Source organism: Macaca fascicularis, chromosome 19, assembly GCF_037993035.2.
Source record: "Macaca fascicularis isolate 582-1 chromosome 19, T2T-MFA8v1.1".
Lineage (NCBI taxonomy): Eukaryota > Metazoa > Chordata > Mammalia > Primates > Cercopithecidae > Macaca > Macaca fascicularis.
In genome coordinates this window covers 16,179,058-16,195,724 of record NC_088393.1, presented here as the reverse complement: position 1 = coordinate 16,195,724, position 16,667 = coordinate 16,179,058, and the positions used below count along the sequence as shown (strand labels likewise).

Below are 16,667 nucleotides of genomic sequence, written 5' to 3'. Positions count from 1 at the left end.
ACACACTGGAGCCTGCTGGGGTAGGGCAAAGGTGGGGAGAGCATCAGAAAACTAGCTAATGTGTGCTGGGCTTAATACCTAGGTGATGGGTTGATAGGTACAGCAAAGCACCATGGCACACATTTGCCTGTGTAACAGACCTGCACATCCTGCACATGTACCCTGAAACTAAGCTAAACTAAACTAAACTAAACTAAAAGAATGTGACCTTAGGTGGCAATAGGGTCTTTTACAGATGTCATTAAGGTAAGGATCCAGAAATGAGATTGGGTGGGTGTGGTGGCTCCCACCTGTAATCCCAGCACTGTGGGAGACCAAGGCGGGAAGATCGCTTAAGTCCGGGAGTTCGAGACCAGCCTGAGCTACATGGCAAAACCCCATCTCTACAAAAATTAGCTGGGTGTGGTGGTGCATGCCTGTGGTCCCAGCCGCTTGGGAGGCCAAGGTGGGAGGATCAATTGAGCCTGGGAGGTTGTGACTGCAGTGAGCTGTGATGGTGCCACTGCACTCCAACCTGAGTGACAGAGTGAGACCCTGTCCTGAAAATAATAATAAAAAAAATAAAAATGAGATTATTCCAAATAAGGTTGCTTCCTAAATCCAATGACTGGTGCCCTTTGAAGAAGAGGGGAGGACACACAGAGAGAAGGTCACATGAAGAGAGAGGCAGACATTGGAGCGATGCAACTACAAATCAATCAATGCCTGGAGTACCCAGAATCTGGAAGAGGCAGGGAAGCTTCTTCCTTAGAATCTTCAGAGGGAGTATAACTTTGTAGACACCTTGATTTCAGACTTCTAGCCTCCAGAACTGTGCAAGAATGCATTTATCTTGTTTTAAGCCACAAGGTTTGTGGCACTTCGAAATGACAGCTACAATAATCCCATACAAGCACACGCAACTGCACACACACACACACACACACACACAATGAAGGCAGGAGCATACATAGGTGATGCCTAAGTGCACCCATGTGCATGGTGACACACTCAGTGTCGCCCTCCTGGCTCAGAACCACCCTCCTTCACAACTTAGTACGGAGACCACTCCCCACAGCAGCATAGACCCTGGTGGCCACAACTGCTGTGGAAAGGGGGCCGCTCTGGGCAGTAGGTGAACTCTGTGGGGGATCTGGAGTGAGGACAGGCTGACCCAGCCTGAAGCCAGGTGGCTGAGGCTATAGAACCCCTACTCCATATCATCCCATGCTCCCTCTCGTTTCTTTTCCCAAACCTGTGCCTCCCTCTGTTCCAATTTTCCCTGCTTCTCTTGCCTTCTCCCTTCCACCTCCCAGTACTCTTGCCACTTCATCCTGGAAAGCAGCTTTGGAAATAGAGGACTCCACTTACCTTCATCAGAGACCTTTAGGGACGCCTTGCAGCCAGGCCTGCAATGGCCCTGGACACAGTGCACCCAGGGCGAGAGCTTTATCTCTGCAGGCGTCTTCCCCAGTGGCAGGTTCCCAGAGGTGTCTTGAGGAGCCTGCCTGGGATGCAGGATGCAGGGGAATCGAAGTCCAAGGAGGGAGGCGGGGGGCCTTGGGAATGCCCTCTCCATTCCTGCCTCCCTCCCTCGTTTGCTGCTTCCCTCCCTCCTTTCTTCCTTCTCTTCCTTCCTTCCTCTCTTCTTCCCTTCTTCCATCTTTCCTCCCTCCCTCCTGCCTGGTACTCCTTCCACTACTACTCACTGTCACCTGTCTCAGTCCTATTCTCATTTGAGGTCTCAGTTTTTACATCACCTCCTCCCTAAAGATCTCATCATCAACCCCCCGACACCAACACCACCCCCTGTAGCTAGCGAGGCTGGGCTGGGCTGCCCCAGTTCCAAGCATTTTGGAAAAATGGAACTGGACTCTGGGTGATGTTTCCCAGGATGGTGTCTCTTCTCAGCGAATATCAGGAAAAAGATCTGGAGAAATACAGAGGTGTGGTCCTCAGAAGAAGCATCCTTCATGGTCGCCTCTGGGAACACAAAGCCCACAGAGGGCAGGGAACAAGGCCAAGGTCACACGGCAGGCTCCTGCAGCAAGCCCAGATTGAGTGGAGGAGCCAAGAGCTCCAGCTCTGCCTCTTCCTCCCCATAAACTTGACAGGATGCATCACGACCCAGGCATCAACACCTTCAGAATCTCCCACTTCCCCATAGCTCCAGAAACAGTCCAACAAAGACTTCAGATATTGGAATTATCAGGCAGGGACTATGAAACAATATTGCTTACTAAGTTTAAATAATGAAATGCAATTTTGGAAATATCTTCAAGGAATAAATAAGGCATTGTAAAGAGTGGCATGGTTGATTTGGAAAAAAAAAAGAAATATAACTTTTTAGAACCAAAAATATAATATTAGTATCCCAGGAGAAGTTTAATGCATGTCAGACAGAATTGAAGAGAGAATTAGTGAATTGGAGGCCAGGTGTGGTGGCTCACGCCTATAATCCCAGCACTCTGGGAGGCTGAGGCAGGCGGATCACTTGAGGTCAGGTGTTCAAGACCAGCCTGACCAGCATGGCGAAATCCTGTCTCTACTCAAAATACAAAAACTAGCCAGGTGTGGTGGGGAACACCTGTAATCCCTGCCACTTGGGAGGTTGAGGCAGAAGAATTGCTTGAACTCGAGAGGCGAAGGTTGCAGTGAACGGGGATGGTGCCACTGCACTCCAACCTGGACGACAGAGTGAGACTCTGTCTCAAAATAAATAAACAAACAAATAAATAAATAAATAAATAAAAGAGAGGGAAGAAAACATTAGTGTCAGAATGAGAACGTGTAACTTTTGTTTAATTAGAGTCTCAGAAATAAAATAAAAAATAGGGCACATGCATTATTTGAAGAAATTGTGGCCAAGATTTTTCTAAAACTGATTAAAAACAGTTGTCTGTAGATTCGAGAACCTCAATGAACCCCAAGCAAAATAAATTAAGAGGATTCCACACCTTAACACATTGTGGTAAAACTTCGGAAAAAAAAAAAAGAGAAAAAAAAATCAAAATAGTTAAGAAGAGGGAGTAAAGAGAGAGATTAAATTCTAAGGAGATGGGGAGATGGACAGCTAACTTCTCAATGCCAAAAGTAAAATCTGGAAAACTATAGATGTCCTTTCCCATGTGCTTAAAGAAAGTTAACTGCAATCTACCTTTTTTTTTTTTTTTTTTTTTTTTTTTGAGACAGGGTTTCACTCTGTCACCCAGGCTGGAGCACAGTAGCGAAATCTCGACTCACAGCAACCTCTGCCTTACGGTTTCAAGTGATTCTCCAGCCTCAGCCTCCTGAGTAGCTGGGACCACAGGCATGTGCCACCATGCCTGGCTAGTTTAGTTTTTTTTGTTTTTTGTTTTTTGTTTTTTTTGAGATGGAGTCTCACTCTGTTACCCAGGCTGGAGTGCAGTGGTGCGATCTCGGCTCACTGCAAGCTCTGCCTCTCAGGTTCATGCCATTCTCCTGCCTCAGCCTCCTAAGTAGCTGGAACTACAGGTGCCCGCCACCGCGCCCAGCTAATATATATATATTTTTTTGTATTTTTAGTAGAGATGGGGTTTCACCGTGTTAGCTAGGATGGTCTCGATCTCCTGACCTCGTGATCCGCCCCCTTCGGCCTCCCAAAGTGCTGGGATTACAGGCATGAGCCACCATGCCTGGCCAGTTTTAATATTTTTTATAGACACGGGGTTTTGTCTTGCAGATCAGGCTGGTCTCCAACTCCTGAGCTCAAAGCGATCTGCCCACCTGTTCATGGAACTCTGGCTTTGCTCCCTGAGCCTGACAAGAATGGAGCTGCCAGCAGGTGAGGTCTGTCCTTGCAGAGAGGATGGGAATGTTGGGGGATGCACCCCACTCACTGGGGGCTGTGGGACCAGCTGCCTGAATCCTCTGACTGATTGAGCTGGCAGTGGTGGTGGGGTGGGGGAGGTCCAGGGGCTCCCCAGAACCTGGCGAGTGTCAGGAGCACTGGCTTCCCCACCCTCCTGCTCAGCAGCTCTGCTAGGAGGTCTCTCCTTCGAGACCCCCTTCTCCCGAGTCCACCCCACAGGGCAATTCTGAACAGGATCCAGGCAGGGCCAGGATGAGAGCCCTGGGTCTGTTGGGCGGAGCATCCTGGGTGTGGGAGGAGGAGCGAGGTGCTGATCCAAGGGCCTCCAGATATTTCCCCTCTGGGCCACCACATTGCCTAAAGTTCCTCCATTATAAATGTCCCTGTATTAATATGGCATTGACCCTAGTGAATGGGGGTGGAGAAGCACGGCAGAGGGAAAGGATTTGGGCTTGAGGATCTCATAGACCTGAGTTCCTGTGAGCTCTGCAACTTGGACTGGAGGCCTGGCCTCTCTGAGCCTCAGTTTGCTTTTATGTTAAACGGACGTCTTCCCTCCTCTGGATGCCATCACTCGGGTCTCTCCAACAATCCCCGGGGCTCTGGCCTAGAGAGCTGATAGGAGGGTGGTGGGACAGCTTTGGGCATTGTCGTCCAGGTGAGATTCTGATACAAGCAGGTATGGTTTACGTAGAGCACCTGACACACAGTAGGTGCACTTTATGTAAAGCACCTGGGACATAGCAGGTGCACTTTATGTAGAGCACCTGGCACACAGTAGGTGTACTTTATGTAGAGCACCTGGCACACAGTGGGTGTACTTTATGTAGATCACCTGGCACACAGTAGGTGCACTTTATGTAGAGCACCTGGCACACAGTAGGTGCACTTTATGTAGAGCACCTGGCACACAGTAGGTGCACTTTATGTGGAGTACCTAACACATAGTAGGCGCATTTTATGTGGCATACCTGGCACACAGTAGGTGGTCTTTATGTAATGTACCTGGCACATAGCATGTGGGCTTTACGTCAAGTATGTTGCACAGAGTAGTTTTACTTTATGTAGGGCACCCAACATACAGGAGGAACATTTTATGTGGAACATCTGGCACACTGTAGGTGTGCTTTATTTAGAGCACCTGGCACACAGCAGGCATGGTTTATATAAAGGACCAGGGACTCAAGATACAGGATTTGTGAAGGGCGCCCAGCATACAGTAGACACTCTTTATGTGAAGCACCTGGCACACAGTAGGTGCACTATATGTGGAGTAGCCAGCACACAGTAGACCAGATTTATGTAGAATACTTGACACAGAGTAGGTGCATTTTAGGTAGGTCACCAGGTACATAGTACACATGTTCAATGTGGAGCACATGACACACAGTAGGTATGCTTTATATACGGCAGGTGGCACAGAGTAGGCACACTTTATATAAAGTACTCTGCACAAAGTAAGCTTACATTATGTAGAGCATGCTGCACACAGTAGGTGAGCTTTATGTGGCACACCTGCCACATAGTAGAATTTATGTAGAGTATCTGATACACAGTAGGTGCACTTTATATAGTGAGACCGGCACACAGTAGGTGCACACACAGTAGTACTTTCCATACAGTCTTTTGCACAGAGTAGAGACAGGCACACAGCAGCTCGAGTGCTAGTTGCCACCCGCTTCCCTTCAATCCCTCTTTTTGGGGCTCTGTCTTCTTAGGAGCCTTCCTCTGACCCCCTTTAAGGCCCTAATCTGACATCCCATTTCCCACCTGAGCCCAGGATGGCCACATTGCCCACAGTCAGAGAAAAGACAGGGCAGAACAAGGACTCCACTTGGGATACCCTCATTCTGCCCTCCCCTGCCTGGACCCCGTCTGCTCACGGCCCCTCTCAGCCTCATCCCCTCTGCCTCCACTCTGTCCTCCTAGGCTGAGCCCAGCCTGTAGGTTTGTTCCTCCAGCTGGGCTTTTTATCCCCAGAATCCGACATGGGTAATCCTCAGCGGGGTTGGGGCTGGATTCTTTCTTCCTGCTTCCAGCAGTCAGGTCTCTGCTCAGGCCTTTGGCTGCCTGGAGGCAGGACTTGAACTCTTGCCAGGTTGTGAAACCAGAGATGAGAAGCTTCTGTCTCTGAATCTCCTAAGTCTGCACCAAGATATGGTGCCTGACATCCTCCCCGCCCATGTTTGGAGAGGAGCCCAGATGATCTGGGACAAAGGTTGGCCTGGCCCAGCTCAGCTGGCTGCGAGTTCTCAAGTTCATGCTTTTACCTGCCACATCCTTGCCTTGAAAGGGCAGAGTGGCTGTAAACTTGGTGTTCAGAATCCCCTTTAACTACTCCCCAACTTCCCCTCTAAACTGAGAGGGAGATGCTGAGACCTGAGAATCCAGTCCCCCTACCTGAACTGGGTCCTCTGCCCCCAGCTGGTCAAACCCCAGATTTTGGCTGGCTACCCAGGCAAGGCAGATGCACCCAGGCTGTGGAGATTGACCGGCCCAGCGCAGCCCAGCCTCCCATGACCTTCCCTAAATCAGGGGCCAGAGGCAAAGAGCTCCCAGCAGAAGAGAAGAGGAGGCTGTGTGGCACAAATTGTTCCCGACAGAAGGTGCCAGGCTGGGGGTGGTGGGACTGGAGGGTCCTGGCCTGGGATGGGGAGGGACACAGCCCAAGGCTGGGGTGGCTCCAGGCTCCTGGCCTGGGAGACTGGTGGTTTCTTGGTAACCAGCCCCTGGCAACCTCCCAGTGATTCAGGCTGGACCTTTCTGGACTCTGAACAGTCTCTCTCTCTTCTCCTTTCTGGGTGGTTACCAGGCAACTAGAGGCCACTTGGCCATTGGATTTGGCTGGGGCTCTCTGGAATTTAGCTCTCAGTCCTTGTTTATTCATCCCAGAGTCCTCCCTTTACTGCCTTCACCCCAACCCTTCCCTGCTCCTTTCCACTGTCCCTGGAGCTCCCTGAGCCTTTCCCTGGGCCTCAGGATCTCACCCTCCATCCTGTCTGCCCTGCAGAATGCCGCAGCTGAGCCCGTCCTGGCTGGGCCTTGGCCTGGTGGCAGCATCGCCATGGCTGCTCCTGCTGCTGGCTGGGGCCTCCTGGCTCCTGGACCGCTTCCTGGCCTGGACCTGTGCCTTCTGGGACAGCTGCCACTGCCTCAAGTATTTCCCCCAACCCCCAAAACAGAAATGGGTTTGAGGTCACCAGGACCTGGTGAGTGTGGCAGCAGGATGACCTTGGGTATCAGGGTGAATGGACTTCCCAAAGGGCAGGAATGGGGCTCAAGGAGCTGGGTTTAGAGGGTGGCTAAGGTGTGGGCCAGCAGAGAAGAGAGGGAGGTGGCTCACTCACGCATTCCTCTCCCCACTCAGTCATTCTTCTCCTCACTCACTCATTCCTCTACCCACTCACTCATTCCTCTCCTCACTCACTCATTCCTGTCCTCACTCAGTCATTCTTCTCCTCACTCACTCATTCCTCTCCTCACTCACTCATTCCTGTCCTCACTCAGTCATTCTTCTCCTCACTCACTCATTCCTCTCCTCACTCACTCATTCCTCTCCTCACTCACTCATTCCTCTCCTCACTCACTCATTCCTCTCCTCACTCACTCATTCCTCTCCTCACTCACTCATTCCTCTCCTCACTCACTCATTCCTCTACCCACTCACTCATTCCTCTCCTCACTCACTCATTCCTCTCCTCACTCACTCATTCCTCTCCTCACTCACTCATTCCTCTACCCACTCACTCATTCCTCTCCTCACTCACTCATTCCTCTCCTCACTCACTCATTCCTCTCCTTACTCACTCATTCCTCTCCTCACTCACTCATTCCTCTGCTGTCCCTTCCCAATCCTTTCTCACTTCCCTGTCTTGTCACCCCAGCCTGTCTGGATCCTCTTCCTGCCTGTCTTTCTTACAATAGTGCACCTCCAAGAGGCTCCTGCAGGGCTGTGGGGGTGCACAGAGCAGGGTTCTCCTGGCATTCCCACCTTCTCCACTGCTGGACTTGAGGCCTCCTGAGTCCACTACACAGGGGCTGCTCCCTGCCTGGCCCATTTGCTTGTATCTGCCTATCTCTGGGCTGCTGCTTTCCCACAGGAATTAGCTCTGACTCCCTTCCCCTATGGAGGGATATAGCTGGGCCAGAAGAGAAGTGTGGGCAGTCTCCCACACCCTCCCCTTCCAGGGGTGACGTGCTCTTTCCCACTAAGATGTCCCAATGAGCCCTCTAGCCCAACCTGGATATAATTTGGCCACTCCCTTCCCCTTTCAGAATCCGTCCTTGACACCCCCAGACCTTGGCCTCCAACTTGGAACTGCCCTCCCCTTTGGGGGACGTGGCCTCTGTCTGCTCACTTACAAATGGCAGGATTGATGGGCGTGTCCACAGGTGAACAGGAAGCACTAGCATAGAGCCTGGCATAAGGGAGGCTCTCCCATGTGGGAGCTGCCATCCTGATGGACCTTAGAGACACCTCTGCTCCCCTGGGGGTTGCTGAGAACGGAGGGCCCTCAGCATGCAGACCCTTAGTCTGCGGGAGGAACCAGTGCCCATGTGGACCAGCCAGGACACAAAAGGATGTGGGAACCAGCCCTAGGGATATGTCCTGAGGCCACACTGCTGCCCCAAACCTCCTCCCATGGGGACCTTCCCGTATAGCAATCCCCAGACTGAAATCATTTCCAGGATGAGAAAACACATCCTCTTGAGCAGACAGCTTGTCTTCTCCCTCTGCTTTGGTGTTTACCCTCGGATCCTGGGATAGCCCCAAGAGAGAAGGAGCAGAGGTCAGCAGAAATCCCCTGCAGCTGTTCAGAATCCAGACACGCTGCTCACTGCAGACGCTGCACCACATCCGGTGGCTGCAGGGGGACTTGTTGTGGCTCCTTCCGGGGAGGTGCATTACTCAGGGTCCTCCTTAGAAACAGATAGGGTCTGTTTCTTCTTACCTCCAATGCATGTATGTATGGAGACAGAAAGAGACAGAGAGATAAGAATTTATTATGGGAATTGGATAATGTGATGATGGAGGCCAAGAAGTCCCATGATATACCATCTGCAAGCCAGAAGCCAGGGACGCTGGTGGTATAAATTCAGCCTGAGTCCAAAACAGCCTGAGAACCTGGAGTTCCAAGGGCAGGAGAAGATGGATGTCCCAGCTGCAGAAGAGAGAGCAAATTCCTCCTTTCCTCTGCCTTTTTGTCCTGTTCATGCCCTCAATGGATTGGATGACATCCACCCACATTGGGAAGGGTAAATCTTCCTTCTGCAGTTTACCTTCAAATGCTAATCTCTCCTGAAACACCCACATAGACGCACACAGAAATAATGCTAGACCGGATATCTGGGCATCCCTTAGCCCAGTCAAGTGGACACCTAGAATTAACCATCACAGGGGTGACAGCCCCTGACTTGCTTTCAGATCACTGCTATGGAGGAGGGCTTGAAGAACTTGACCCAGATGTCGGCCACCTATTCCCAGGACTTTAGGATATGGATGGATTCCATCTTCCCCTTCATCGTTTTATGCCACCCTAACATCATCCGGTCTATCACCAATGCCTCCGGTATCCATGCAGAGCTTGCGGGGGTTGGTGCTGGGGGCTTCCATCCAACGGCTTCCAGTTTCTTCTCCCCTAAGCTTCTGTGAAGCCCCTGCAATTCCCAGTCCCCCCACCCTCCGCCCTCTCTTCTCCCTCCATTGAAAGAGGAAGAGGTATCTTCTGCTTTCCTTCACATATTCGCCAACTTCCATCTCAATGTCTTCTCCCTCCATTGCCATCTGACCCCCTGTCCTGGTGTTCTGGGAACCACTGGAGTCCCAAGAAGTCTCAATCCAGAGCCCTGTCCTGAAGGAACCTCCACACTTGAGGAGACGGATCTTGACAGAGACAACCCCAAATTCATGGGGTCAGGAATGGGCAAGAGAGAGAAGGGCGTGACAACCCAGAGGAGAACTAGGGGTCTGCTGGGGCAGGCTGGAAGGCTTCCTGGAGGAGGAGTTGTTGGAGCTGGATCTGGACCTATGGATAGGGATTTTTTTAAGTGTGGGGTAGGATGATGCAATGAGCATCATTAGTATTTGGAGGCCCAGCCAGTCCTGGCACTAACCTTGTCCATCCCTCAACCCAGAGCAGTAGGAGGACTTGTGGCTGGTGGAGAATCTGGGCTGCTATTCATGCGACGTCCACCTGTGATGGGTCAGTCAGTTCCTTCTACCTCATCCTGTCACTCGTCCACCCTGTGTTCACTGCTTTCCTCCTGTAGGCCTCAAGAATCTCCAGTAGGAGATCCCACACCAGCCTGTTGATCTTCCTTTATTCTCTGCTCTTCCTGTCCTTGGACAGACCAGGCTGAGCAAGGGAAGGGGCAGTGTCCCACAGAAACTGTGGCTCTGACCCCAAAATGCTTAGTGACTCTGTGCAGGTCACTGGCTCTCCCTGGCTGCTGAGGTCTCTCTCACTTGTGAGTGATGGAAGCTCAACTTTGTACACTATAAGTAAATAAAGGGAATCAAAGGAGTGTAAAGTCCAGAGAAAGTGGTCTTCAGGCATGGCTGGATCCAGGTGTCAATGAACAGCATCAGGATTTTGTCTCCTCTTAATTTCACCGTTTCTCTGCATTGTTTTTTGTTTTAAGGCAGCCCTTGCCTTATGGTGTCAACCATGGGTCTTGAAAGTTCAGTTCTTGTCAGAAAGCTCACCTTTCCCCAAGAGGTCCCATAAATAGCCTATGATTTCTATGTTATACCTGGTTATATCTTGTATGCTTTACCTGGGATCATATGGAGAAGTCATCATGTGTGTGACTCAGCTGTGGCCAAGGACACTTGGGTAATGTGCCAGACTTTCTGGTTCTTCTCTGACATGTGGTTTGAAATTGTCTTTTCTCCTCCTTGTCATCTCTTGGCCATGTTTGTGGCTTGTCCAGGGTCTGGGACCTAGGGTCCCTTTGAGAATTGTCAGAGTTATTATTTTAGTGTTCCTGAGTCAGGTCTCAGAATCCATTGCAATCATGCTTGAAGAAAAGTCTTGGTTACACCTGGGACATGTCCGGGACATTTAATAAATCATATTTAAATCCTATCTGGGGCCTGTTGGGTACACAGTGGTCATGCCAGACTATCTTAGGTCCATGTCAGATGATGTGTCATTTAGGGCTCATCATGTATGTTGTGGCCATGTCAAGCATGTTAACATATGTTGGAGACATGCTCCAGGTCCCAGGTCCATTTCAGGAGATGACAGAGAGTGCTGGGGCAGACAGGGTGTCCTAGGCTCCTTTAAAGGTATTTCATAGAGTGTGGAGCTGTGCTTGTGTGTTGCAGAACATGTTGGGCCGTGCAGGAGACATGTCAAAGGGTGCTGGGGTGGGCTGTGCCCTGTTAGGTTGTGTCATAGCTTTACTGTGCTGTTGCAGCCTGGGCTGGTCCTTCTTCCTCTATCCTCCTTTGTCCTTTGCCCTTGGCCCCCTTCCTGCTACGCTGGGCATGGAGTAGGGAAAGTGCGGGTAGGGAGCCTTGCCCTACACCTGAAGTTCCTCTCTTGCCCTCTACATGGCCCCTGATGGTCCTCATTCATGCCAGCTGCCATTGCACCCTAGATGATCTCTCCATCAGGTTTCTGAAGCCCTGGCTGGGTGAGTACCTGCAGATGAAAGGGGTTGGGGGTGACCTTGGGCAGGGGTGGGGGAAGGTGCTGCTCTTGCCCACCCTCCTTGGCTGCCCTACTAGGAGAAGGGATACTGCTGAGTGGCGGTGACAAGTGGAGCCGCCACCGTCGGATGCTGACGCCCGCCTTTCATTTCAACATCCTGAAGCCCTATATAAAGATCTTCAACAAGAGTGCGACCATCATGCACGTGAGTCCCTTGAACTCTGGGTCCCAGCTGGAGTCTTGGGGTGGAGGAAGCATGGACAGATCTGGCCTGGAATTTTGGCTCCTCTGGATGACATTGGGCCATTGCTCTTCCTCTCTGAGCCTTGGTTTCCTCATCTGTAAAATGGAGAGGATAATCCCTGCTTGAAAGGTGGTAAGATAATGCAAAAGAATCATGTCCCTAGCACATAGTAGGCCCTCAGAAGGTGTTAGATTCCGTGTTTATTTCACAGAAGCCATGTAAATGCAAGACAGTAAAGATGAAGATTGCATAGTAGCCATTACTGATTACAAACTGCATCAATACCCATTGGTTTAGATCAATAGAGGTTTATGATTGCTAATGAGTCTGTGAGACATTTGGCTGGTTCTTCTGGATGTGGAAGGAATCACTCTTGGTACATGAGCAGCTGGGGATCAGCTAGGCAGCTTTGCTAATCCTGGCTCAGTTCATTCACATGTTTGGGGCTTCAGTACCTTCAGGCTGATCTGGGATGGCCTCAGCTGTGACACCTGGACTTTCCCCCATGTGATTCTCTGCCTCCAGAAGGCACCCTTTTGTTCACATGGCAGAGACTGGCTTCCGAGAAACTGAGAGGAGGCTGCAATGTTTCTGGACATTGTCTCTACAATGCTTCAAAGTTCAACCAGGCTTGGGGCTATTACAGTTATTACATCATCATTTTCACCACACTGTATTGGCCAAAGAAAGTCAAATGTCCAGCACAGACTCAAAGGGTGTAAAATAGAATCTATCTATTAATGAAAGCTGCTGAAAAATTACTGTGCAAAGGGTGTAAATACAAGGAGAAGTGAAGAATTTGGGGTCAGGATTTTGTGATGTGCCTAGAGTGTTTCTCTTACTTGCAAGCTGATAAGTTAACTGACTGTTAGTTACTGTTTCATGCATTCTGATAGAAGACGTAGGACCCCTGGGTCAGAGACAAAGGGTAGTTGATTACTCAGGCACAGCAAGCAGCATGTAAGACTTGTTGGTTTGTATCCTTTTTCGGAGTCAACCTAAATTCCATGGGGTGACACAGTGGGCCTTGCTAGTTGCCTTTCTCCTGTCTCTGTATCTCTCTCTCTTTCTCTCTCCCCTTGCTCTCTCTCCACTTTTGCATTCTGATATCCTTCACTCTATTCAACATAATATCCACACACACACACTTAGGGTATATGTCTCCCAAAGACAGTGAGGAACTTTAAATAAGAAACCAATTTCGGCGGCCTGGCGTGGTGGCTCACGCCTGTAATCCCAGCACTCTGGGAGACCAAGGCGGGCAGATCAAGAGGTCAAGAGATCGAGACCATCCTGGCCGACATGGTGAAACCCCGCCTCTACTCGCCGGGCTGAGGCAGGAGAATCACTTGAACCAGGGATGGGGAGGTTGCAGTGAGCTGAGATTGCACCATTGCACTTCAGCCTGGTGACAGAGCAAGACTCCTTCTCAAAAAAAAAAAAAAAAAAAGAAAAGAAAGAAAGAAAGAAAAGAAAAAGAAAAAGAAAAAGAAAAAAAAAGGAAAAGAAACCAGACAAGTAGTTTATTTTCCTTTGTACATTTCTTCTAATTAAAAGGATAATATTTGTAAAACACTAGACACAGTATCAGATACATAGAAAAACTTCAATACTTGGTGGAATTTATGACTATGATGATATTCTTGATTCTTCTTACACTAGGGGTAAAGAAAATACTTTTTGCCTGTGCATTCAAGAAGAACCATGTTCATAAGTGCCCAGACACACCCACGTGATGATCTCCACCTGTCCATAGATAGAAAACACATTTCTAGGCACAGATCATGGGATAAAGTTTATTACAATGGCTCATAAACAAGAGATTATGATCACAGGGACCTAAGCAAAAAGGGAGGGGGGAAACAATAGCTAGTATGTATCAAACACATATTTTCAGGTATTTTCACATACCTGAACCCTTACAACAGTCCTACGGAGATACACATTATTATCCTCAGCCCTTCTATTATATTTTATCACCACCAAACTGGCCATTAGGAGCTTAGAGGGCAGAACTTTCTGAAAAACTTTTTTTTAATGGCATTCTTCAGCTCCTTGTTCCTTAAGCTGAAAATGATTGGGCTAAGGAAGGGGGTGAAGACAGTATAGGTGGTGGCCATCAAGGTGTCACTGTACATAGAATGGAGGCCCTTGGGCTTGAGGTAGATAAGGGAGGCAAAACTATAGTGCACGACCACCACAGTGAGGTGGGATACACATGTGGAGAAAGTCTTGTGCCGGCCCTCAGCAGAGGGAATCCTCAAGATGGCAGCCACAATGAAGACATAGGAGAGGATGATGAGGAATAAACAGCCTATCAGGGCTGTGACACACACCAGCATCACACCCAGGATGACAGATGATGTCTTGTTCCCACAGGCCAACTTCAAGAGGGAAAGTACATGACAGACAAAATGATGGATCACGTTAGACCCACAGAAAGTGAGGTGAAAAACTATCATTGTCACCATCATCCCCATGACTGAGCCACCAGCCCAGGTCCAGGCCACAAGACGGGCACAGTCATGGGGGCTCATTAGCACATTGTAACGCAGTGGGTGGCAGATGGCCACGTAACGATCATAACCCATGACCATGAGAAGGAAGGAGTGAGTGAAGCCAAACATGAAGGAGAAGAACATCTGACTGACACAAGACACAAAGGTGATGGAACGATGGGTGGAGAGCAGATCAGCCAGCATGCGAGGGGTGATGGCAACAGTGAACAGAATCTCAGAGATGGAGAGGGCACACAAGAAGAGGTACATGGGTGTGTGGAGTCTGTGTTCAATCCAGATTGTGGCCATGATGAGAAGGTTGCCCAGCAATGTGAACAGGAACATCAGGAGGTACAGCAGGAACAAGACGGGCAGGAGCTGCTGGGGGAAGCCTGAGAAGCCAAAGAGGATAAATTCAGACATGGTGCTGTAGTTCTGACCAGGCATGGATACTGCATCTGGTGAGATTAGAAATAAAATTAAATGACAGTGGTTAAAACACAGACTCTAGAACAGACCAAATGGCAACTCAACAGCTCTATGTTATTCAACAACTGGCAGAATTTTCTGGGTCTCACATTCCTCATCTGTAAAATGGAGTAAATAATAGTAGTTCTTAACATTCAGCAATGTGACAAAGATCAAATGAGATCAGTACACTAGATGATCAAGTCAGATTTTGGCTACTAACTGGGTTTCTAGTAACACTGACTAACATAAAGAAAAGGTTCAATACTTGGAGCCATTAGAGACAGGCATAGATGATCAGGGTCAGAGTCTCTTGATAATGTGCCAGTTCTAGAAAACATATATTTTGATCTTGAGGTTTAAATTTTTTTTCCCTGAGTGTCTTTATCTTTTAATTGCTTATTTAACCCATTTACATTTATTTTAATGCTGTTTTATTGGTACTCATTTATGCCATCTTATTTCTAATGTTACTTTTACTATTCTAAAAAATTGAACAGAAAATTTGAAAAGAAAAGGCTGGATACGTGTCAGACAAATATGTTCCAGATGAAAGCTGAGGTTGCAGTCTTAATAATAATAAAAGGTTAAATGTAAGGAAACAGTGATCACAATATCTCTAATACCATATGCCACTCCAGGAAACCAGAGTTCCTTGAGACATGGCTGATCTTGGTCTGGACATGGAAGAAAGCTTTGGATATCTTGTACCAGTGTGAAATGAAACTTTCACTAAGTAATGGGATAATATTAAAAGCCTGCAGGTACTAGATTGAAAAGATGCCCACTAGCCAAAAAGAATAATCATTGTACAGAAGATGGAGGAATAAGCTAAGTGACACTGTGAGGAAGCTTTCAGAAAAATTCAGAAGGTGGATAATTCCACAGAACAATTGGTCTGGTCTCATTGGATAAAGGCTCATTCAAAGGATAGGAGAGATTCCAGGACATAACCACTGAATGCAACATAGGGGACTAGTTGAATCTTGATCTACGTAACCAGCTGTAAGTATTTTTAAGGCAATAGAGAACATTTTGATTATAGTATGAATGAATGATTAGGTATGAGTAATAGTAAAGCATTATTATTGATCAAGTTATGAATTTTTTTAGAGATAAGGTCTCACTATGTCCACCAGGTTAGAGTGCTGTAGTAGGATCATGACTCACTGCATCCTGGAACTCCTGGGCTCAAGTGATCCTTCTCCTCAGCCCCCTAAATAGCTGGGACTACAGGTGTGTGCCACCTAATCTGTTTAATTTAATGTGTTTTTTTGGTTTTTTTTTTGTTTTGTTTTTTCATAGAGACAGGGCTTTGTTTTGTTGCCCAAACTGGTCTCTAACTCCTGGACTCAAGCGATCTTCCTGTCTCAGCCTCCCAAAGTGCTGGGATTATACACGTAAGCCACCATGCTCAGTTAATTATTTTTTTAAGTTTTATCTGGTTATTTTGACTATGAAGAAAAATGTTTACTTTTTCAATGTATACTAAGATTTTTAAATCACACACACACACATGCACACACACTAAGGGACAGAGAATAATATTTATACCCATTAAAAGAACAGAGCAACTAGCATAAATGCTATATATAACTATATATCCTGGAATATTAATAAATAATCAACAAAACTTCAGTGAGATAGATAGCAATAGCCAAATCAACATCAGATTGATTTTTTTTTTTTTTTGAGACGGAGTCTTGCTCTGTCATCCAGGCTGGGGTGCAATGGTGCGATCTCGGCTCACTGCAACCTCCTCCTCCCAGGTTCAACTGATTCTCCTGCCTCAGTCTCCCTAGTAGCTGGGATTACAGGCACATGCCACCACACCCAGCTAATTTTTGTAGTAGAGGTGGGATTTCACCACGTTGGGAGTCAAACTCCTGACCTCAGGTGATCTGCCCTCCTTGGCCTCCCAAAGTGCTGAGATTACAGGTGTGAGCCACCACAATCTATATACAGGCAGATAGATTATTATAGTTAGA

At 48.3% G+C, this 16,667-nt stretch overlaps 1 protein-coding gene across 1 annotated transcript; it reads right to left on the bottom strand.

Annotated features, from left to right (window-relative positions):
• Positions 1–13,707: 13,707 nt before the first annotated feature.
• LOC102133118 (olfactory receptor 10H3-like) lies at positions 13,708–15,505 on the bottom strand. Its single transcript, XM_005588302.4, has one exon. The coding sequence runs from the start codon at positions 14,656–14,658 to the stop codon at positions 13,708–13,710; it is 951 nt and encodes a 316-aa protein (XP_005588359.4). The 5' UTR covers positions 14,659–15,505.
• Positions 15,506–16,667: the final 1,162 nt, after the last annotated feature.

Bases quoted from the DNA above. Each gene is read 5' to 3' on its own strand.
- LOC102133118 (XM_005588302.4), bottom strand. From the start codon at position 14,658: ATGCCTGGTCAGAACTACAGCACCATGTCTGAATTTATCCTCTTTGGC.